Source organism: Solanum tuberosum, unplaced genomic scaffold (genome assembly GCF_000226075.1).
Source record: "Solanum tuberosum cultivar DM 1-3 516 R44 unplaced genomic scaffold, SolTub_3.0 scf00049, whole genome shotgun sequence".
NCBI lineage: Eukaryota > Viridiplantae > Streptophyta > Magnoliopsida > Solanales > Solanaceae > Solanum > Solanum tuberosum.
The window spans coordinates 1,982,634-2,005,821 of NW_006238974.1; the positions used below are offsets into that span (position 1 = coordinate 1,982,634).

General features: G+C 32.8%; 1 protein-coding gene across 1 annotated transcript in view; it reads right to left on the reverse strand.

Moving 5' to 3' along the window:
- The window catches only part of LOC102594188 (fimbrin-2-like), a 9,124-nt gene extending 2,793 nt beyond the window's left edge, over positions 1–6,331 (reverse strand). Inside the window, exons 1-11 of the mRNA XM_006343677.2 lie at positions 6,095–6,331; positions 5,839–6,009; positions 4,932–5,173; positions 4,669–4,840; positions 4,035–4,073; positions 3,755–3,823; positions 3,543–3,659; positions 2,543–2,754; positions 1,813–1,968; positions 1,397–1,596; positions 1,149–1,306 (exon numbers count right to left, since the gene is read on the reverse strand). Coding sequence (XP_006343739.1) covers positions 1,149–1,306; positions 1,397–1,596; positions 1,813–1,968; positions 2,543–2,754; positions 3,543–3,659; positions 3,755–3,823; positions 4,035–4,073; positions 4,669–4,840; positions 4,932–5,173; positions 5,839–6,009; positions 6,095–6,181 — 1,623 coding nt within the window. The 5' untranslated portion in view covers positions 6,182–6,331. The remainder of the gene's footprint in view (positions 1–1,148; positions 1,307–1,396; positions 1,597–1,812; positions 1,969–2,542; positions 2,755–3,542; positions 3,660–3,754; positions 3,824–4,034; positions 4,074–4,668; positions 4,841–4,931; positions 5,174–5,838; positions 6,010–6,094) is intronic.
- Positions 6,332–23,188: the final 16,857 nt, after the last annotated feature.

The following is a 23,188-nucleotide window of genomic DNA, read 5'->3' on the forward strand; positions in this document are numbered from 1 at the left end:
TGCACCAAACAAGGGATTACTAATACATATAATTAATACATGCATTTAGGGATGGCAATGGGGCGGGGCGGATGTGGGGCGGGGTGGGTTTAAGGCTATGTGGGGCGGGGCGCGTTTAAGGTTGTGTGGTGCGGGTCGGATGGGGGCGTGTTGAAGTGGGTTTTTTAAAATTTAATGTGGGGCGGGGCGGGTTGCGGGTATATGTGATTTTATGTGAGTTCAAACTTAATTTTAGGTTTTTACATGTTATAAGAGTAATAGAACATTATTTATTAAGATAATTTCATTAAAGCTACTAAAATATTCAAGATAATAAATGAAAAACGGTTCAATAAAAAATAATACAATTTCTTACATATTTCCCAATTGACCTCTCAAAAATAAAAAATTTAAGTCACTATCCTATTAAATTAATACAACTTAATGAAAAAATGAATTTATTTTTTTGAATTTATTTTTAGTATCAAACATAACTAGAAAAAGAAAATATTAAAAAAATTATGCGGGGCTGGTCTATGCGGGGCGTGGTGGGGTGGGTTGAAACTGAAAAGAGTTGTTAAGCGGGGCGGGGCGAGGCGGATTAAAAATTTTGCGGGTTAAGCTCAACCCACACCGCCCCCGCCCTACACCGCCCCATTGCCATCCCTACATTTTTGCTAATACACTCTACCAAACGACAACCCCAACATGGGACATTTACTCTGATGCAGAATATGTGATTGCAACATTCTAATTTCTAAATATGCCTCAGGCCAACAGTAATGCAAATAAAGCATCTGGACTCATCAAAAGCTGATATCGCAAGGAAAATGAATAAACAATTTACTATGGACTTTATTTGTTTCTTCAAAGCTTGGTTCCCATATTTAGTCACCTGATTCCATGGGTAAGCAGTAACACTTGCATAGCTTGTTGACATGATGCTTAGACCAGTATAAAGTTTTTACCTGTACTAGGAACTGATCTTTACCTAGCTTGATTGTAGTTGAAAGAGACAATGTTTAATGACTTCTATGCAAATTCATGATTTATGGAAATAGTTACAGGTTTGTCTACTACATTTTTCTGATTTTGGGATATTGAGATCACAGGAGACGATACCTTAAAACTACTGCGATTTTAGTAATATATATATGTAGAGAAGATACCTTGAAACTTGTCATATGACTCTGGCTTCCTGAGTTTCTTACTTTGCTGTTTGCCCACTCCAAAATGTGGGCATCAGTAATTTCCTTTCCATGGGAGTGAAATCTCAAATTCCTTAAGAGCTGAAGCATGTTACATCTCATTAACTGCCACAAGTAAGCTGAAACAGAAAGAAATAAAGCAGTTGGTCCATAACAATTTTGAGCCTTTTGATTTCTAATTCAGTGGGGAAATAAAACAGAGGGCTTACCCAATATTAACTTCTTGTTCCCTTGAACAACGTCATTTCCAGCAATATTTACTAGGGAAAATTTCAATTGTTTGCCAATCTTGACTACTTGGTTGCAATTTTCTACTTTTCTGAAAGGCATCTTAATTGGAGGTTTAGTGGCAATTTTCCAATTAACAATTCCTGGGGAGACCTTGTCAAGTGTCTCCAAAAGCATCCATCTGCAAAAGGCAAACATACACGCTGAATGAAACATAGCCAGAAAAGTGCTCTGCACAAAAATGTTAATGAAAGAACTTCTGTAAAAGCCAAATAAGATAAGAGCAGAATTGAAGTTCTTTATTTGCAATGGATCAAAAAGAAACTGAACTAATTCCAGGGTATTATTATACTACCATGGGGAAAATTTCTATACTAGGTATCAAGGAAACACTCACCCATCTCTCAGATCTTCGAAAACATTGTCTATGTATGATGAGTTTCCAAGACTATTAATCCAAAAGCGAAATGATCTTTCTTCCTTGGACATCTGAGCTTCATCTGGTGATGTCTCAACAAACGATACCTGCTTTGCTTCAGTTGAAAGCCCATTCCTGTAGATGAGAGATTTATGATCAGTTTATAGATTGAAACAAAATAATCAAATAGACGAAAGTTTACAGAATGCAAGCCCTAGTAAAGTGTAAATACAAGTTTTACCATAACTCCAATACTATAGCATATCAGCTTTATACAGCAAAATTGGTGAATGGACTAGTGGTGTTATGGAACAACTACCCGATGAGTGGTAATAATGACAACTACAGTAGGCCTTAGAAGTGTTTTAGATTATGGCAAAACCTATAATAAATTTCAGGTCAACTGACAACTGTACAAGAATCAACTCTTTCTATTATCTCTTTGCTGGCATATACTGTGAGCTAGTGATATGTAATTATCCAAGAAGCAAGCTAGAAGGACACTGCAATGCATAAAAACTTGTAGCTTTTAGAAGTACCAAGGTAGAATCCAAGCAAATGTGGCTTGCAACTAAAGTTCTTCAAGAACTTAGAAGAACCAACTAAAGCTGTCTTCTTCTAGGTAGGTGTAAAAGCCAAAAAGAAAAACACAGCTAACAATTAGTAAGCTCACAATTAGAGTGAAAAGAAACATTTAATTTATTCTCACCTATGCTGAAAGATATGTGCCACAAATGCAAGGTTAAGATTTGGAGAACCTTCCACAATATCTTTTGCTGTTAAGTATCTTTTGCAACCCATCCTATCTGCATGTTCTAGAACCAATTTTGCTCTTTCTGAAGGGTCTCTTACAGTGAGCATGGAAGGAGTGGTGTACTCTGGGGCTAGAACATTTAGGAGGCGAGCATAAGCTTCTCCATCCTACGTAAGCAATTAGATAACTTAAGAATTAGCATTATGTCTACAAAATGAGAAACCACATAGAAGAGATTAAAACTGAAAGCTCTTTTGATTTATTATTGAGTATGGGACAAGAAAGTCTGAATTGAGTACCTTTTACATAAAACTTAACAGTTTGTACAGATCATCTCACTTATCATAGGACACAGGGCAGTAAGGATATGTTGTTTGCTCAAATTGATTCTTATATACCATATTTCTATGCCAGACTTATTTATCACCCTGGAGCATTGGGAAAAGAAAAATGAATAAACTGAAACAGACTCTACTGGTGGTAGTTTCAATGTATAGACCAAGAAATTCCATAAAGTTTACTCCCGCTGTTACATTTTATGCGGCATTATAGTCTGTTCCAAAGTCATCTTTTTTACATGAAAACAATTCACCTTTAATCTTTCCATTTTACCTTTAACGGCATCATGCTTTTATAAGCCACAGAACTCTCATGGCAGTTCCAAAAAGTCTTTTTTCTGTATAAATCTTTATTTGAGTAAAACTACGCCACATAAATTGAAGTGGTGGAAGGAGTAGTTATTAAAATATGTCTAGAACCAATACTCTATTGTTCATGTTGACCAAAAACAGGGAAGAGAAAATAGAATCACCAGCAATAGAGCCTCTACCACCATTTGAGGGAAAACTATCTTCTTTGGAAGGATTAAATAAAAGCTGCAGATATATAAAATAAAACTAAAGAAAAATTGTTTTCATGCTCGATTGGTACACAAGTCAAATTCATTGCCATCTACCTTTATGTCAGAAGAGAAGTTTGTCACAATTTTGTTGTATCCAGCTTTCTTCAATTGAAAATTCATCCATCTAAGCAAGATCTTTTCTGGAGGAAGGTTCATCAACTCTTCTACATCCTGAGATCATAAAATTGAGCTGAAGCATATAACACAAGCTTTTCTGGAAGATAGTCACATGAACAAATCATTTTACGAGATAACGTCCACTCTACCTTGCTATCATCAACTAACTCCACCAATTGAGGTGTTTTCTTTAGATTGAGGTCTGCCAATAGTTGAATCTGAAATAGCGTGATTAAAAAATCAATCTCCTTGGGAAATATAATACTACAGTTTTGTGTCTTAAGATTTAAAATATATGGTGATACCATTTTGTATCTTAATGACGGCTGCTATTTGTAAGGTAATCTAGTCCTATAAAAAGTTGCTCCAAAACTTCAAATTTGAAAATCACATTAAGTAGTCAATAAAGTATACATTCAGAGCCCTCACCTTAATAATTTGAGATATTACTCCAAGAACAAGATGCCTCTGGAGAAAAATCACACAACAAAGTATTAATGCAGTATAATTGTTACTCCAAAAGGCCAAGGTAATCAAAGAATGTCACTCACAAAAACCACATGAAAAAACACTCTTCATGTCAAGAGTTGGAGTAAATATTACGTAGTAAAAACCAGTAAACATGCAACACATAATTCAGTAGCATCTTGACAAGATTTTTTCTCAAGCCTTTGATCAAAGCCATCATCATCCAGCCACAGACCAGAGAACCAGATGCTGCAAAGGCAGCAAGGGAAAGGACATGGGTAATTGAATGCCTTTGAATACAATAGAGTCCAGAACAGAATGAACTTCTCCAATGTAACAAAAAATTTAAGCTCGTCAGCCGTACCAAATGATAAGAGAAAGGATCACCAAACTAATTATTGAGTGCTTTGTTAGAATAATGCTAACGATTAATCTTTTTAGACTAACATAAAATTAGCAGTTGATATCACACTAACTCTGCTCAAAGCCCAAGATAAAGAATCCTACTCCATCTGATTAGAAATATGCTTTGCAAGGGACTCGAAAGGAAACATAGTCAAAATAGATGAGCAGAAAATCATATGGAGACACATACCCTTCCTTCAATAAAGTCTTGTGTCCCAATATTGACCACAGTACATCCAATAGCCTTTGCAGAGTTTAGGCACAAAGTATGATTTTCATTCCTTTCCCATGGATTAAGCATTCTCTTCATATTTATTGCTCGTTCATCAATTGTTCCAGGCACAGCCACATTGATAAGTTTACTGCAACAAAGGGAAATTTAATTGACAATCAGACTATGGGTTTACAAGCTCTTGAGACATGTGTACAAGAAATAGCGAGACTGATGCTGACCATATAAGAACTCCATCCTTGGAAATCTCAAAGAGATCGTTTGTAGAAGGATCAATAGGAAGGAATTTTTTCAAAAATTCATCTCCCACAAGATAGTTGTTAATATGGGCAACATATGATGCCTTCTCAGATTCACTAATTGTATGAAGTAATGTAGAAGTTGGAGACTTTAGGAAAGCTGATGAGTTCTTGACATTATTTCCCATTCTTGCTGCAGCATGTGCTTGGAGTTTCAAATAGACCTGTCACAAAGTTAACAAATTATTGCATTCTTTAGATATATCCACTACTGATTCTTGATGACTATGTTCTGAAACAAAGAGGAACACTTCAAATTAAATGTCTGTGTGAATCTATATTTCTACCTCTTTAACTAATAAGCAGAGATGTAAAAGATGTCAGTTTACTTACCCAAAGTTTTCCTTTCTTGGTAGTTACAAATTTAGAGAAACTTTCAAACTTATATTCACAAGGAAGTAGTAGTATTGTTTTGAACTGATACATGCATATTTGTGCATGGAAAGGCATCAAAAATCTTGAGATTCTTTCTGAAGATTGGACTGAATAAATAAAACAACAAAATCAGTATCACATTGACATAGATTAGAGAGATTTTATCAATGTATGCATCTATTATCTTTTCTTTTAGTTTCCCAAATTGATTGTGTTCTGCATACTCAAAATTCTTATAATCAAGTCAAAACTAGCTTCTCTCCTAAACGCAATTATAAAGGACAAAAAGTTGTATACAAATACGAGATATGAACTTTGTGATTTTATAGGTTTAATCTACAATTAATAGGCTTAAGAAAAATGATTTCAAATCAGGTGGCGGATGATCCAACAGCTATTTCAAGTAATTCAGACTTTAAAATTTAAGTTTCCATCAACATGAGCGGCGGCATACCCTAAGAAATATCTCGAAATCAATGTCTTCATCCAAACATTTATAGGAATCTCTGATAAACGACTCTCTTTCTTGCTCTGTAAGATTTTCTCCGACTTGTTTCAGTTTCGCCATTTGTGAAGGCAAGTCGGCAAGCGTCAAACATCCCTTCTCTCTCTTCATTGTGTCGAACTGCACAGAAGATGAAAATGAAGTCGGAAGTGATTTCGAACATAGAGAATTTGATAATGAAAGAGAATAGTTAGAGAAACCATACGTGAGATTTCAAACTCCGAAGCTCAACCTGAGTAAACTGATTTTGCAGCCATGGATCCGATACCAATACACCAACATATCCAGCCATTCTTCAATTGAAAACTAGAGAGAGAATTGAGATTTTTCCGTAGTAGAAAAGTAAGGGAAATGGGAATGGAGAGGAAGAAGAAGCTCAACACTAGAGTACGCTGGGACGGAGACGAGCTGTCAGTATCTTTTCAAAGCTGTTCCTTTAAAATTCAAATTATCACCCTATTCTCCCTTTTTCTTATCTCTTACTTACTATTCTTTATTTAATTCAAACATACCACTTTACATAATAATTAAACCCTCTACTTTCTTCAATTACTACTCATTCTATTTTCTTTTATTCTATCCAACTATATTTATTTATTTTTGTATATTTATTCATTTTAGTAAATGAAGAAAAAATTAATAATATTTTTTTAATTTTATTCTTACTCCCTCTATTCATAATTATTTATCTACTTTTGAATTGACACACATTTTAAGAAAATAATGATTGACATAATGAGTTTACCATTTTATCTATATTAATTATGAAGTTGATGAATTAAAATTTTAACATTTTCAAGAAATTCTACATTTTTCAAAGTAATTAATTGAAGGTATAATAAGTAAAAAAAAATTGTTCTTTCTTGATTTGTCAAAATGGACAAGTAAAAAGAGACAAGTAAAAAAAAAATTGGACAAGTAATTAGAGACGGATGGAGTGTCATTTTTTTATAACATGTTGAATACTATTAATTCTATTAGATTTTCAAAGCATGCTAAATATAAATAATTTAGTAAAATCAAATATTAATTTATTTATTAAAATCAAGATTTCTCAAAAAAAATGATTATTTTTTTTAAAAAGCTTCTTCATCATATTTATACTTTCAAAAAAAATATTTTAAGGATAAAATAAAAAATATAATTAATTTTATTTTTAAATTTATAAATGACAAATAATAAAGAAAGAGTGTGTATTTGATTTTGTTTGCTTAGTCAACAAGGAACGAGAGGAGTGTGGAAAAAAGTGAATCATTCTTTAACGGTCACTTTTTAAATTTTGTGAACTCCGCCAAAATGTGTTGGCACATATAATTACTATCACATGACACTCATCTAAGCTAGTCATTTTTCACCTCAACTTACTTTACTCGATAATTAAATACTTTTTATGATTATTTTATTTATTCACTGTTTAAAAAATGAATTTTTATTTTTATTAAAAAATAATTATTATTTTAAAATATTTTATTTTTAGCATTAATTATTTATTCCTCAAATCATATTTTAAGATTTAATACTAAACATCAATTAATAACGATAATATGACAAAATACTCATATCAATGAGTATCAGTTTCTTGGGCCCATTTTTCATGCGGTATGAAATTATGATTTGAAGTCATGAGGTGAAATTGAAGTTTTGTTTGAACATGTAATTTGAACTTTTTATGTTGCATTTTTCTCATAAACATAAAAACTCCATAAATTGTAAAACTATTAAAATTATCTCAATTCTTTATACAATCTTACCAAATAGGCAAAAAATTATAAAATACTTAGCATAATACACTATCATAAAGTTATTCTAAAAGAAAATACAACATTTATTGATCAAATTTTAATTGAATAAGAAAATCAAAATTGAACATTGGTTGGTAAAAAAATTGATAAAAAATAATGAATTTGCCGAATATAAATGGTAAAGTAGGAATTGATTTGAAGTAATATGAACTTTTATATTGGTGAGAATAATTGTTATATGAGATTTAAATAGTTTTAAAAGTAATGAGATGGATTATAAATCTTATTTACATATGAAATAAAACTTATGTGTCGATTTTTGTATTTGAAATTCTCAAATCATATTATTTTTTTGGAGAATTTGGAATTTCATATCATGATATGAAATCATGAGATAAAATCATCTTGAAGTCGCATGTCTAAACGCTGTTTCATCTTATGATTTCATATCGGGATATAAAATCGCATGTCCAAATGCCTACTTAATGAGTGTCAAATACAAATATGATAAAAAAAAAACGTAAACGGAGGGAGCACAATGCAATTTGTTTGCTATGCTTAAGATCATCTCCAACTCACATCTATTTTACTCTCTATTCTCTATATGAGAGTAAAATAAAGAATGAACTCTCCAGCCACTTCCTATTTTACTCTCTACTATCCATTTATAAAATGGAGAATAGAGAGCGAATTAAAGTGTGGTTGGAGAGCTCATTCTCTATTTTACTCTCCAAATATAGAGAATGGAGAGTAAAATAGAGGTGGGTTGGAGTAAAGAGATTGAGAATTAAAGCAAACTTGAATTTTCTTTATTCAATCATAGCATCAACTTAAATACAAGTAAATGTAACTAACTTGACTAATTCTACATAACTACTCTAACAACTTACTTATTCTAAAGAGCTACTATGACAACTTATAAATAGGCTTAGAGTCAAATATTTAAACTAAATCTACTTCTAACAAACTGATAACTATTGATAGCTAAATTTACTCATGATAACTACGAGAATATCTCAACACACCCCCTCAAGTTAGGTGTGGGGTGTAACACCACCTAACTTGGATAAACATCGAAGAAAGGAAGGCTTGGGCAGCGACTTAGTGAGAGTGTCTGCAACTTGATCCACGGAGGGAAGATGTTTGACAATCACTCTGCAAAATTGCACACTGTTGCAGAGGTAATGAAAGTGCACTCCAATGTGCTTCATTTTAGTGTGGAAGATTGGATTTTTGGTGAGATATGAAACACCAATGTCATCACAAAAAATACTTGGCGTTTGTGAGACTTGGTATCGTAGTTCATTCAATAAGTTGTGGACCCAAGTAATCGTAGAAAGTGTGCTAGCTACCGATTTGTGTTCTGCTTCAATGGAAGATCGAGCAACTGATTTTTGCTTCCTAGAGAACCAACAAATAGAGATTCTATTACAGAGATCGCTCACCCAATCAGCATCGGCATACTTATACAGATTCCTATCAGAATGATGAAAGATTTGCAAGCACGATGTTGCTGATGACTTGAGATATCGAAGAACTCTTCTTCTCCTTCTGTGAGTTGAGGCTTGTTGAAGGATTCGAGAGGCCGTAGCTATTTGTTATCCTGATGGCCCCTCTTTTTCTTTTTCTATAAGCTTTGTTCTACTTGAGAACCAAAGTCTGGGACTTGTAATTATTTTTTAATTCTGTATTTATGTATTTAGTGGCTTGTACACGCGACAACCAGATGTTGGGGTTTTTAATTAATAGGAAAATAAGTTTTCTATTTTATCTTGTTCTTGTTTTTAGGATTTATCAGTCGAAGCAGGAGACAATATACCTTGATATTTTTGAGCATTTTTTTTATTCAAAGCATCGTTCCATCTTAATTGAAAAAGCAAATAACGTTTCAAGAACAAATCTAGTTCTGCTTCTGCGTTGCTTTTGTATTACTTTTTTATTTTGACCCTTTTTGTGTTTGATTCCACGTAATCTTTTTCAAGATCGTTTTGATGTTTTGAAAAAACAGGGCTCAGATTTCCTTTGTTTACTATATCTGATCCACACTCTCTTTGACTTGAGGGTTCTTTTGCTTCTTGAGTTTTCCGCATTTCTTTGGTTTTCGTTGATTTCAGGGGCGGCTCAACATAGTTGGGGGACTAAAGCGAAATTTCAATTCGAGTCCTAAAATATAAACAAATTTCGTATACACATTTATTCAAATTTTATTTCTATAAGTAATAAGTTGACAAATATTGAATAAAGATAAGAGTTAAAACCATAGAATCTCATGAAGTTGATGACTTGGTATACCCCATTTTAATATGCTTGTTATAATGCTTCAAGCTAAAATTTAAAAACAAATAAAAAAGAATTTGTAGTTCACTTTGTTCAACACTTTTTAGTTTTCATTATTAATTTTTATTTTAACTAAAGTACAAAAGATGTTAAAGTGGGTAAAACAATATATTTTTAAAATATTATACTTTTAATCATAAATAATCAATTTTTTTTATAAAATTTTTAGCACATAATTTAGTCTTGATAAAAATTTGGGGCCCCTAAAATTTGGGGGCCTAAGGCATAAGCTTTATTTTACAAAGCATAGAGCCGCTCCTGGTTGGTTTGAGGCTGACTTGTCTTGGTGGAAAAACACAAGTGCCATCACGTTCATTTTTGGGTCGTGACAATATCACTGTCTTGAAAATTGTTTATGACCATAATAAGACGGGAAAAATCTACCAACCATATATTTGTGGCCATTAAGGACCTATATATGCGATTCCTTCATTTGAGAGGGAGAATTGTAAGTGATGATGAATTAGTTTCTCATTAGGATTCACTTTCATCATCGAATGCGAATAAAAGTGATCTTGCTATTAATGGTAGCGAAAGTAATCTTCTTGTTCTAAAAGGAGGAGATTAATCTTGTTTCAAGTGATAGTGAGATGATGATAGTTCTAGTTCAAGTATGGTTGATCCAAGATATAGTTACCCTACTAGATGAAATTAATGAATCAACAATTTCCATAAGCTCTTTTATGCCCTTTAAAATAAATGGAATTTTAAAGAATCAATCAAGTATAAGAACTAGTTGATCTACCAAAAATAACACAAAACCATTGAAACCAAATGGGTTCTCAAAGTTAAGCACGTGGCTTGTTACACAATTCAGAAATATAAGGCTAGACTTGTTGCTAAAAAATATATGTAATAGAAAGAAAAAAAAAGCAACTTTATAGTAAACATAAAAATCATATTTGTATGTTATAGCTATAGTTTGTATAATTGCGCTCTATAGCAAACTTTATGTTTGCTATGGAGCATCATATTGCATAATTCGCTGACAGGAGCTTCAGATTTGTATAATTTCGCTGGCAGGCCATTTGTATAAATCGTTGGCAGCCTCTCGTTTGTATAAATCTCTGGCAGCCTCTTAATTCAATTTATGTGTTTGTATATCTACATAAAATTTGAATTTGTATACAATTGAATCGAAATAAAACATTAGTATATCAAATCTCTCTCTCGCTTTATACAACACAAATTATACATTGAAATTTGTATAATTTGAGAGAAAGGCAAAAGAGAACTGGATAGGGGAAGATTTGTATTTGTATAATTATAAGTGTATAGGACGAAAACATATGTATTCATATTTGTATATACAGTTTTCTCTCGCTTTATACAAACACAAACGCATTTTATACATTTGTGTTTGTCTAAAAGCGAGAGAGGCGAGGGAGAGACTGGCGAGACTAGCGAGCGAGAAACCTAGGGAGAGAGGCGAATGACAACTGTTTGCTACGGGTTACAATTAAATCAAACTGTGGTTATAGCATTTAATTTGAATTAATAATTTGCTATTTTATACAATTTTCCAAAAAAAAATGCCTATGACTAGACCTTTCTCACCTATTATGTTGAATCACCCTTGTCTAATTTTGACTATTATTGTTAGTTTGGATCTATAATTGCATCAGACAAATGTAAAGACTGTCTTTATGAACAATTGCACCTTCATCACAAAAACTCGTTTAATCTCTTAAGATCACATGCATTTTATAACCTCTGTTACTTATGGATCATTAGTCTCTCCCCTCCACATCAACAGTAGATTAATTGTGATGTACTCCTTCTGTTCACTTTTACTTGTTATATTTGGATTTGACACATTCATTTGAAGAACAATGATTGACATGGTTATTTTATCCTACTATCCTTATTAAAAGACGTTTAGTATTATGGGGTTAGTAATTAATGCTAAGGAAAAATTTATATATTTTTAAAAATAGTGGACAAATAAAAGTGAACCGAGGAAGCATCTCATATTCTTTAAATTTATGCAATATATACGAGTCCACTGTAGAATTGCTCTAAAGTGGTTACTGTTGATCAAATAAATGCAAATAACATACATACTTTTCTTAATAATGATGGTATTCAAACTAAGCTTGTTGGTTAATGAATCAACTACTTGCTGCTAGCTCCGTCTCATGATGGGCGAAGTTAAGTTAGAAAGCCGTATGATAGGTGATAACTATCTTGTACGGTTTGGGGATAATCGGCTTACTCCGATCAGTGAGGGGATCTTTGGCTCTATCGAACATACAGGGAATTGGAGGTAGCATTCTATTGATGTCAAGTCATTGACTGGTTTCTTCAGCCCTTTTACTATGTGTTGGTGTTCTATATGACCGACATAAGACTCGACTTGTTAGATATAACGGAGGATCTTACTAAAAGTATTTGTCTCATATTACTTGATCACTTACTAAATCATAATAGAATTGATTATTTTTTCCCCATTTTACCCATACAATTAATATGGGGCAAAAAACTTAAGTATACAACTTAATTACCTTAATTACTACTATCTGACAATACAAAAAAATTCCACCTATATAGCAATAGTTTTTTTTCAAAACTAAAATTTCTATTTTTAAAAAAAAAAAAAAAAAAATAACATAGAAATAGTCAGCAATGATTATCTCCAATCCCTGATTTTCTCCAATTATTTTACCTTCTACGATTTACTCAGATTTGTTATATATTCTCTCTCATGAAAGAAGGTTTTTAACAAAAATAAATCTCTCTTTCTACTCATCTGATCGACTGATCGCCTGTTCAAATATGAATACCAACTATTTTTGAATTCTAATTCAACACAACGGATGGTGGGACACATCAGGTATTTGAACAAATAACGATTGAATTGGTGTTTTTTTCGTGATTATGTTAATATATTTATGATTTTTTTCTTATGATCGTTTTTCTTGCAATCTGTATTAGGCCGTTTTGGTATTTGTTCTTTTGTTTAAATTGTATGTTCTTGTGGTTAGTATAAAATTCATCTGCCTTGGTAAATGGTCAGGTGCAACGATACTATTTTTTAATTCTTGAATAAATAATAAATATTATTAATTATTTTTGGTATATTATTAGGTTTAATTGATAGTGAATATTGTGGAGATGATGTGGTGAAATTGATATTCTGTATTATGTTTTCTTATAAATATCATTATTCATCGTTTATTTTTAGTGTGAGTGTTATACATTAGGTCATATAGAAAAATAAAATTTCGTTAGATTCAGTGAACATTTTTTGGTATAACATTAGGTTTAATTGATTAGTGCACTTGCGTATCTTGTTGTCCATAGATAAACACCATAATTCACAATTACTTTTTGTATGTGTTCTGGTGTAATTGATATGTTGTAGGCCTTATATAAATACAATAAATCGATAATTTATTTTGGTGTGTGATCGGATATTGTTGGTATTTTTTAGACCTTATATAATATCAACTTCAAGTTAATATTTTGGTACATCTATTGGTCTATTTAGTTGTCTGATTTGGTATAGATAATAAATGGAAGAATACATTAAAAAAAACCTTGAACTTGGCACGAAAACTTACTTTAGTACTTAAACTACACGGGTGTTTATATACCCCCCTTAACATCTTTTATGTGAATTATTTTCAACCCTCCGAGCACCAGCCTTGTGCGCATGTTGTTACAGCTTAGAATGGCGCGTTAGTCATCTTTTAACATTTTTTAAAAATTAAATTTGCCCCTCCAACGGTAATATTCGACCCATTACCCATTTGAAGAACAATCTTCACTTTTGAAGAACCTTAAATACCTCTTCTCTGATCCCTCACCAACCCAATCATCCAAAAAATGGTGACCTAATTCATTATTTTTTCTTGATTTTTCTCAAATCTTAGCTCTTCAAACCTAAAAGTTGAATGTTTAAAGGAATTGTTCTTCAAAATGTAAGATTCAAACCTAAAAGTTGAATCTTTGAAGAAATTGTTCTTCAAAATGTAAGATTCAAAATCGGCATTTCGAAAACAATTAATAGAAGAAAGTTCCCAGAATATTCAGGAAGGATGAAAGCCTTTATCCTCTATAAGTCTATAAGAAGGGTGCGTTCTGAGGTGTGAAGTGGGAGAGAAGGGATGTCACAATTGGGGTTTTGAATAAAACGACCTTTTTATTTTTCATTTTTTTTTCGTTTTCATATTGAAAAAGTAATAAGAATGAGAGGTGTTAAGCTTTTTATCATCCTGGCGTCGAGCTATTTTTCCGCAGGACCTCCCCTACAGTATCGTCACCGCAGTAGAGTTTAACCACCAAGTTCGGGATGGATTGGTGTGGTTCCTCTACGCCTAGGACACCAGAATATCGAACCATGAACGAAGAATTCAAGTCAGGTTTTTTTGTTATTGGGATAGGTGAATTCTTATAGATCCATCCCCCGAGGGAACTGGGGCAATCTTCTTTTTTAGCTCCCGCTTCCGGGGAAAGAAATGATAGTAGCTTGTTGCACGGTCTCTCTATTGATTTATAGTTTGAGGATTCGTAAGAAGTTGGGGTCGATTTCTTTCTTTGTTGTTGATATCCTACAGATATTATGTTATTATGTATTTCATCCCTTTGTTTTGTAGATTCATTACCTAACGATTTTCCACAAAGTGGTGACGAAACGTATAACTTGTACAAATCTTTCCATTTTCCATACTGCATTTTCCAACTGAAATGGAATATTACTACCGAAATTGAATTGTACATCCAGAATAGTCCTAACCTATTCTTCTTCATCTATTATTTTGATTTTTCTTTCCTCCCTTTTTCTTATTTTCTATTTTTTCCAGATTCTCGTTACTTCTTGCACAAAATTGTAGCACACAATGCGATCAATTAATTTGACAAATCTTTGTATGGAAGAAGATGATTATACTACGAAGAAAAAAGTTTATTGTAATCATGGACTTGTGGTGTGTTTGAAAACATCTTGGACTTCAAATAACCCCGGAAGAAGATATTGGTCATGTCCTTATTATGGGGTAAAGATCATTTTTGTTTAAATTTTTTTAGCTGATTAAGAATTTGATTAACCACTAATTCCTTCATCTTTTTTCATTATTGAAGAGTCCAAGATCTTGCAATTTTTGGTGTTGGAAGGATAAAGAAAATATTGATCCGAGGTCGAAATTTGTGATTCCTAAACTAATACAGAAAATTGGGTGAGCTTGAGAATATAGTAGAATCCTCTCAAACCTCAGCCACTGCATTTGAATTGGGTTGAGGTTACTGAAGAACTTGACAAGCCGGGAGATTTTCAAACAAGATGATGATTGTCTAGGTATGAAATTGAAAATGTTGCAAGAAGAGGTTGAGAATATAATGCAGAATAAATGTAGAAGAACATGGCAGAATGTGATCTTTTTTGTTGTAGCTTGTTGTTGTGTTGTGGTTATAGCTATAAGCTATTGGTTCTGGGTGATATATATGAAGAAAGGTTCAATGAAGTTACCTTAAGTTGTTGATGTAGTGAGATCAATGTTGGTGTAGTGTAGCACTGTTTATGTTGTAATCAATTAGGTGCAAGACTCTTTTGTAATGAGTTCTTATTCTCTTAATGTAATTTGGTGGTTTGTGTATTTGTTTGTGTTTTATTTACAACTGCATTCACTAAATTGCAGTCACAATTGCATAATTGTACACATAAAAGTAATGCAAAACTGGTTGCATAATTGTTTCAAAAAGAGACAGCTAAAATATCAAACTAATGCAGTCACAACTGCATAATTGTTTCAAAAACAAACATAGATCAAACTAATGCAGTCACAGCTGCAACATAATTGTTTCAAAATCAAACAGATCAAACTAATGCAGTCACAACTGCATAATTGTTCCAAAAACAGCTAAAATATCAAACTAAAGCAGTCTCCATATCAAACTTCAGCAGCATTGGACCTTGTTCTCATTCTTTATTTCTCTCATCTCTTGAAGACCTTGTTGAGTTTACAACAGCCTTTCCTTTCCATTTTAAGCCTGATCTTGATTTATGATACCCAAGATTTTCAGTCACTATTGAAGAGTTCATAGGCATTCCAGGCTAGATTCACAAAAATATGTTTTCTTAGATGCTTCATAAGTTAAAATTTAAAAGTGTGTAAATAATTAAGACAACTTACATTGTGGATTGTAAAACCACTCTGTGTATGTCGTATCCCCATTCCAACCATTCTTGGCCTCTTCCCTCCTCCAGTAGCACCAGGAACATCAGTAGCAGTAGCAGCTACACCAGTTCCTCTTCCCCTTCCAGCTACACCAGTTGCAGTTCCTCTTCCCCTTCCAGCTAAACCAGTTCCAGTTCCTCTTCCCCTTTCAGTGGCACCAGAACCATCAACATCAATACCAATCCCTGTTCTATTACCAGTTGCAGTTCCTCTTCCCCTTTCAGTAGCACTAGCCTATAACATAAGTTGATCAACAAAAATATTAGACTGATTAAGATGTAAATTAACAACTAAATGAATTACTATAAACATTACATGTTTTGTAGAACCTCTTGGTCGACCTCTTCCTCTCTTTGTGCTTGATTGTGATTCAGTTGGTGCTCTAGAAGAACCAACACTTGACCTTGTTGAACTAGTCTCACATCCTCTCCCATTTCCTCTTCCTCTGCCTGCATTAGCTTGATTATTCAAATGACAACCCCTTTTATGACCCTTTGTATGACAAAGACTGCAGGTCATCTCAACACCTCTCTTGGACAATTTTTCTGTTTTGTTTTCATTCTGCTCCTTTCTCCTACACTTTCTAGGTCTTCATGGTAGTGTTTTTATAACATGTGGTATAACAGAAGGATTGGTCGACTGTGGCCACATTTTCATGTTAGTAACTGGTTGAATGTAGCGACTATAGACCTTGAGATAAGTCTCCTTGCTATACCAATGTGCAACATAGTTAATGGGCTCCAATTTTCTAAAATGAAATGCAGATATAACATGGCAACAAGGTATAACTCTTAGCATCCAAGATCTACAGGTACATGTTTGATTGCCTAGATTCACAACAAATGTGTTATCCCAGCTGTCTTTAACCTCAAAATCATATTCACCATTCCATTCAAGGTTACACTTCATTGATTTTGTTGTGTTATCTTTCAATACCTTTAGGGCCAATGGAGATATGTTTGTTATCCAAGTATCACATAACTCCCTCAATTGTCCTATTCTTCTCATCACTTTGATCCTTATTTCTTCAAGCATTGTGATGATAGTTTTGTGTCTTGGCCCCAAAATCCATGAATTAAAGCTTTCAGCCATGTTGTTGTCAACACTATCACAACAGCTGAAAAACTTGAAGTATAATTTAGACCACCTCTCTATATTGTACCACAATAAGTCATCACATATTCCAGTGCCTAACTTCTCCATATGACCCAAATTTCTTTTCAATTCTTGTTCGTATGTAGATTTGGCACATCTCCAAAAATAATTTCTTCTTTCAATGCCTTTTCAATTCTTAGACCAGTTGGCTAGAACATGTCTTGCACACATTCTTTGTTCTGCATTTGGCATACGATCTTGAATAGCTTTGTCAAGACCCTTTAACAACAATATTTAGAATAACATGAGATCTAACTTAATGAATAAATGAAAAAGAAAATAAATGAATAAATGAAAAAGAAAATAAAAATACCTTCTGCATATCAATAATGGTTGTCAATTCTGTTCAATCTCCTAGCTCAAGATCATGTCTTACAAGCTTGATAAACCATTTCCAAGTGAATGTGTTTTCAACCTCAACAACTGCCCATGCTAGTGGTAGCATTTGGTTGTTCCCATCCTTACAAATAGCCACAAGTAATTGACCTTTAGAAACACCTTTCAAGAAGCAACCATCAAATCCTATACATCTTCTAGCTCCAGCTTTGAATGCCTTCTTTAAAGCATCAAAGCATATGTAAAATGATTGAAACATTTTTCTGCCACTTTCAAAAGTTTCTTCACTAAGTCTCACCACACATGTGCTGCCTGAATTAGTCTTTAAGAGCTCATCTCTATAATCTAAAATTCTTTTAAACTCCTCCACATGATCACCCATAATTTGTTTCAACACAATAATTCTAGCTTTCCTTGCTACAGTCCTTCCTACATACACATTCAACTCTTTCTTCACTAAAATTTGAAATTGAAAAACTCTAATGCCAGGCTCAGAAACAATTCTGTCCTTGTACCTTTCTGATAAGTACTTTGAATTCACCAATTTATTTTTGGTTGTGCCATTACATTTATGTACTGGATTATAATTCTTCACCACAAAAATCTCTTGTTCTTGAATCAATACTTCCAAACAACAACCATGGACAACCAGCTGTGTACTTTACCCTCACCCTAGTTGCATCATTAACATATTATCTAATTCAACATGTTCTTGAACTGCATATCTAGTAATAGCTTCTCTAAACTGCTTAACACTTTCAAAAAGCAAGACCAGTCTCCCAAACTATTAACTGACAGGTAGGATCAAATACAACTTTCTTTTTCTTTCTTTTTGCTCTTCTAGCTTTTCTTTGTCTTCTTATAGGTTGTTCAACCTCATCTTCCTCATTAACCTCTTCATCAGGATCTAATTCAAAACTAACAGCTTCATCTGAATCAAAGTAAGGCTCATCTCCAGCTATCTTACCCTCAAAAGTAGTTTGTTTCTTGGATAAATATTCATCATACCCCAAATCAACCCCTTTTTTTCCTACATCAACTCCTTCAGATCTAGGGCCCTTTTCTTTTCTCTTTTTTATTTTAGCAGCCCTTTTTCTCTTTCCTAAGATTTTATAACCTCCTCATGAACTATCACTACCATACTCATCTTCTCCTTCATCAGACAAATCTGCATTGTCCGAATCATCACTTGCTTCTGTTTCACTTTCTCAATCAGACCCAACTTCTGGAATATCAGATGCAGCAGCAGCAGAAGAAGTACCACCCAAGTCTTCTCCAACACTAACAGAAGCCCTGCCCAAGTCCTCTCTAACACCAGTAGAAACCCTACCCAAGTCCTCTCCAACAATAGCAGAAGTCCTACCCAACACTTCACCCAACTCTTCACCCACAATAGGTTCTTCAGGTTGTGCAGCCTCTTCAAATCCTAAACCTTTACTACCCTCAAAAGTTTGACTAGATTCCTTATCAAAAGTAGTATTAGATTCCCCACCCACATCATTTAGATATCCAATTTCCGGGGGGGGGGGGGGGGGGGGGGGGGAAAGAAAAAACAACTTCTTTAACTAAATGAGTCACATAAAGTTCAACAATAATCTCCATTTTTTAATTGATGTACAATACCCATAATATCCCTATCACTTTTAACTTCAACAACACGCCGACATTTAGTTGGTTTAATATAAACAACACAAGCAGAACAGTTATAGCCAATTTCATTAACTATATCAATAAATTTAAAGTAGGACAATTTATCAACATCTACATCAAAATAATCAGTGACAATACCTCCTTCATACTTAATACGAGATTTTTGTTGTAGTTTTCCACCATGGTGAAATCTTAAGGTAATGTACACATCCATCGTCAAACTGAAAAGATAAAAAAAAAGTAAGCTTTACGAAAACCCTAAACTCGGTCAAATGTTACAATCATCTAAACGAAGATTTACTAACCTAGTAACTTTGTTTCTTCACGCAAATCCTTTGTTTCTTCACGAAAACCCTAAACTCAGCAAATCCTTCACGCTAATGACTTGTTATTCTTCAAATTAGGTCTTTAGATTTGAGAGAGATTTAGGGATATTTGTTTAAAAATGGGTCGGGTTGTATTTTGGGAACGGGTGGGTTATATAAAATGGGTAAGATATTTTTAAAACCCCTAGCGACGTGGACCAATGAAAATGCGCGTGTGTAACAATGCCCAGCCTTCAACTGGGCTGGTGTTCGAAGGGTTGAAAATAATTCACATAAAAGATGTTAAGGGAGGTATATAAACACCCATGTAGTTTAAGTACTAAAGTAAGTTTTCGTGCCAAGTTCAGGGTTTTTTTAAAATGTATTTTCCCATAATAAATTGAAGAAATATTAAACGTCCGATATAGTAATTATCTTTGGTGTGAATGTTATATACTAGGTCGTATAGAAAAATCAACTTTGGTGGTTATTAAACGTCTAATTCAGTGAATACTTTTTGGTATAATATTTGGTGTAATTGATTAGTGCACTTACGTATCTTTTGTCTATAGAAAACACAATAATTTACAAACTATATATGGTATGTAATCAGGTTTAATTGGTATATTTTGGACCTTATATAAACACAAACATCAAAGTTAATATTTTGGTACATCTATTGGTGTATTTAGTCGTCTGATTTGGTATAGATAACAAAGTTGAAGAAATATTAAATTGGTTATAATGCTTGTTGATTTGTGATGGTAGATTATTATTATGTGTAACATGATAGTGTAGATGGTGTAGATGATTTGGTGTAATTGATATTGTGTATTATATTTTTATAAACACCAAAAATCATATCAAGTGCATTATGTAGTTTGTTTTTGGGTGTTTAAATACAATGAAATTGTTGGTATTTTATTGGTAAATGATTTGGTGAAAATGTTGATCTATACAACTAATTTAGGTCTCGTCAATCATTTTGAAATTTTCATGGTGGTTTTTTGGTTCATTTGTTGGCGTAGTTGATAGTGTATTTTATGTTGTCCAAAATTATTTTGGAGATTGATTAACAATAAATTATAATGTTACACAGGTATAAGTACTTGGATTACAATATAGAAGGAGTGATTTATGACGTGAACACCAAATACGATGGCTTAGTTACTACAATTACTTCCCAATTGGGTGTGGACACGACCATTTTAGAGTTAGAACTTAAACATGTCGTGAGAGTTCCATCTCCACCAATGAAGATTCATAACGATATCCACCTCAGAATTAACATTGGTGTTTTCTTTTTGTTTTGATTTTATTTAAACAAGTATGTAGTTGAATCTTTTGTGCTTTTGTTGAAATTTAGATGTTTTTAATGAATGTTAATTGCAGTTTAATCCAATATTGGTTAATGTTGATTGGCTAATTCGTATTATTGGTGTATTGATTATTATATCATTGTTGTTTGCTTGTTTGTATAATTCATATTTTTGTGAAAAAATTACTGTAAAAACTTATATTGGTGTGATTTTTGTAATATTGATGAAATATTCGAAAGTGATTGACTAAATCATATTAAGGCTCACTTCATATAATTGGTGTAATTGTTGTTGTAACATTGGTGATGGCATATTGATTTACTACATTGTTATTTTCTTGATGAAATACGATACAAATGTTCAAATTAATTGGTGATATATAATGGCTGAATTGTTGGTATTATATACTAACCTCACACAATAAATATGTAATACATCTAATTGGCTTTAAAAAATAGTTTGAGACGACAATTACACACATTTTGACAAATATAAATACAAACAAGTAAATGTATTTGTCAGTTCATTGAACACAATATAAGCACCAAAATGATATATTTTTCGTAATATTGGTGTAAAATGTATGCAAATAAGTGGTGATAATTGAACGCAAAATAGGCATAAAAACTTATCAAAAATACCAATTAAAGTGACATCCAAAAGTGTAACAAAAACATTTTGTAAAGAACAAAAATTCAACAACATATTTCATAAAATTAAGCGTTAACAGAACATGCTCCTTTTTAGTCCTCCCCCTTTCGAATTAATTTCTGCATCATCCAATTGGTTCACATTCACTAACAGTACTGGTTTCAATCTTCAGAATTTTTTTGGGGCATCCTAACCATATTGATCGAAATACGAAGATAGAATATTGAGTGATGAACTTAAGAGGAAATATAAAAATGGTGCAAGTGATGAACTAATGAGAGAAGTGATGAAATATGAAAATGATCAATATGAACGGAAGAGAGAAAAACAATGGTTAAAATTTCTCTCAATGAAAACTGCACAGGGGATAATGAAGTTTAGAAAAGAGTGAATTGTTGGAAACCTAAAAGACTTTTACTTTACATTGATTGAATAAAAAGGAAAAAAACAAAATAATATTTGAAAGGTAGAAACGTGTGTATTAAGAACTTTAATTGGAGAGATAAATAAGGCACATAATCCCAAAAATAGGAGAGAAGAAAATCGAAATTAAATAATTAAATTAAAATAAAAAATAATTAATCTGTTATGTTGGTAATTTATAAACTACATTTGTAATTAAATAAAAGTATATGCATATATTGTAAATTAAAATCTTAAGTAGTATATTTCTGTAATTTTCACATTAATATGGGTTATGACTTTGGAAGTTTAAATAAATTTTGAAGATCCAAAATTTCTTTTTTTAAGAGGCTAATTAATATGAACAAAGGGGAAAGTAGTAAAGTTGATCAATTTATTAATAATTTTTTAATAACCGTATAAAATAAAAAATGTATACGGAGAAAGTATCGCTCACCAAACACTTAAGTTTAGGCAGATGGGAAAATGTGATAGAATATGAATATTAGTTCCCAAGGTAATAATGCCCCAGTAATCCATGGCTAAGCCCTACCCTTTGGCAAAATTCAGCACAATATCAACAACAGGATATATTCTTTCAATTAAACAAAATAGGATTATTAGTAAAAAGAAAAAGGGAGTTCAATTTTTAAACATCATTTTTGGAAATTGAAACTTGAATATTGGAACATTCCTGGTGTCTGGAGAATAGGTAGGACCTAACCACACATGGCACACACTTTCTTCTATCTGTCTTTAATGTTGTGATTCGATTGATCTTGAAACCCCATTTAGCATCATTGCTAGTGATTGGACATGCCTTAAAAGAATGATTCTACCCATGTTTGCTTTATGGATTTGCAACATGCTGCCTTTTTTAGTTCTTTAAGGACTCATTTGGCCAGAAAAAAGTAAAAGATTCTCATGATCAAATGAGTCTCATATTATTCTTTGCAAAAAGTATGGTCGAACATAACTTCAACTCCAACATTCAAACAAATAAAAGTGAATCTGTTACTTGTGTTTTGGTGCTCCCAAAACAGTACATGTCCTCAGAATTTTACTTCAAATTCTACATTTTTACCTTCTAAACTACTCTTCGTCTGACAACTATACATAAGTAACATAATACTTCGTGATCTAAAGAAGACTGCTGTATACCATGAAAAGTCCAGCCTCACCCTCCGCCCCCCCCCCCCCCCCCCCCCCCACCCCCCCCCCCCCCC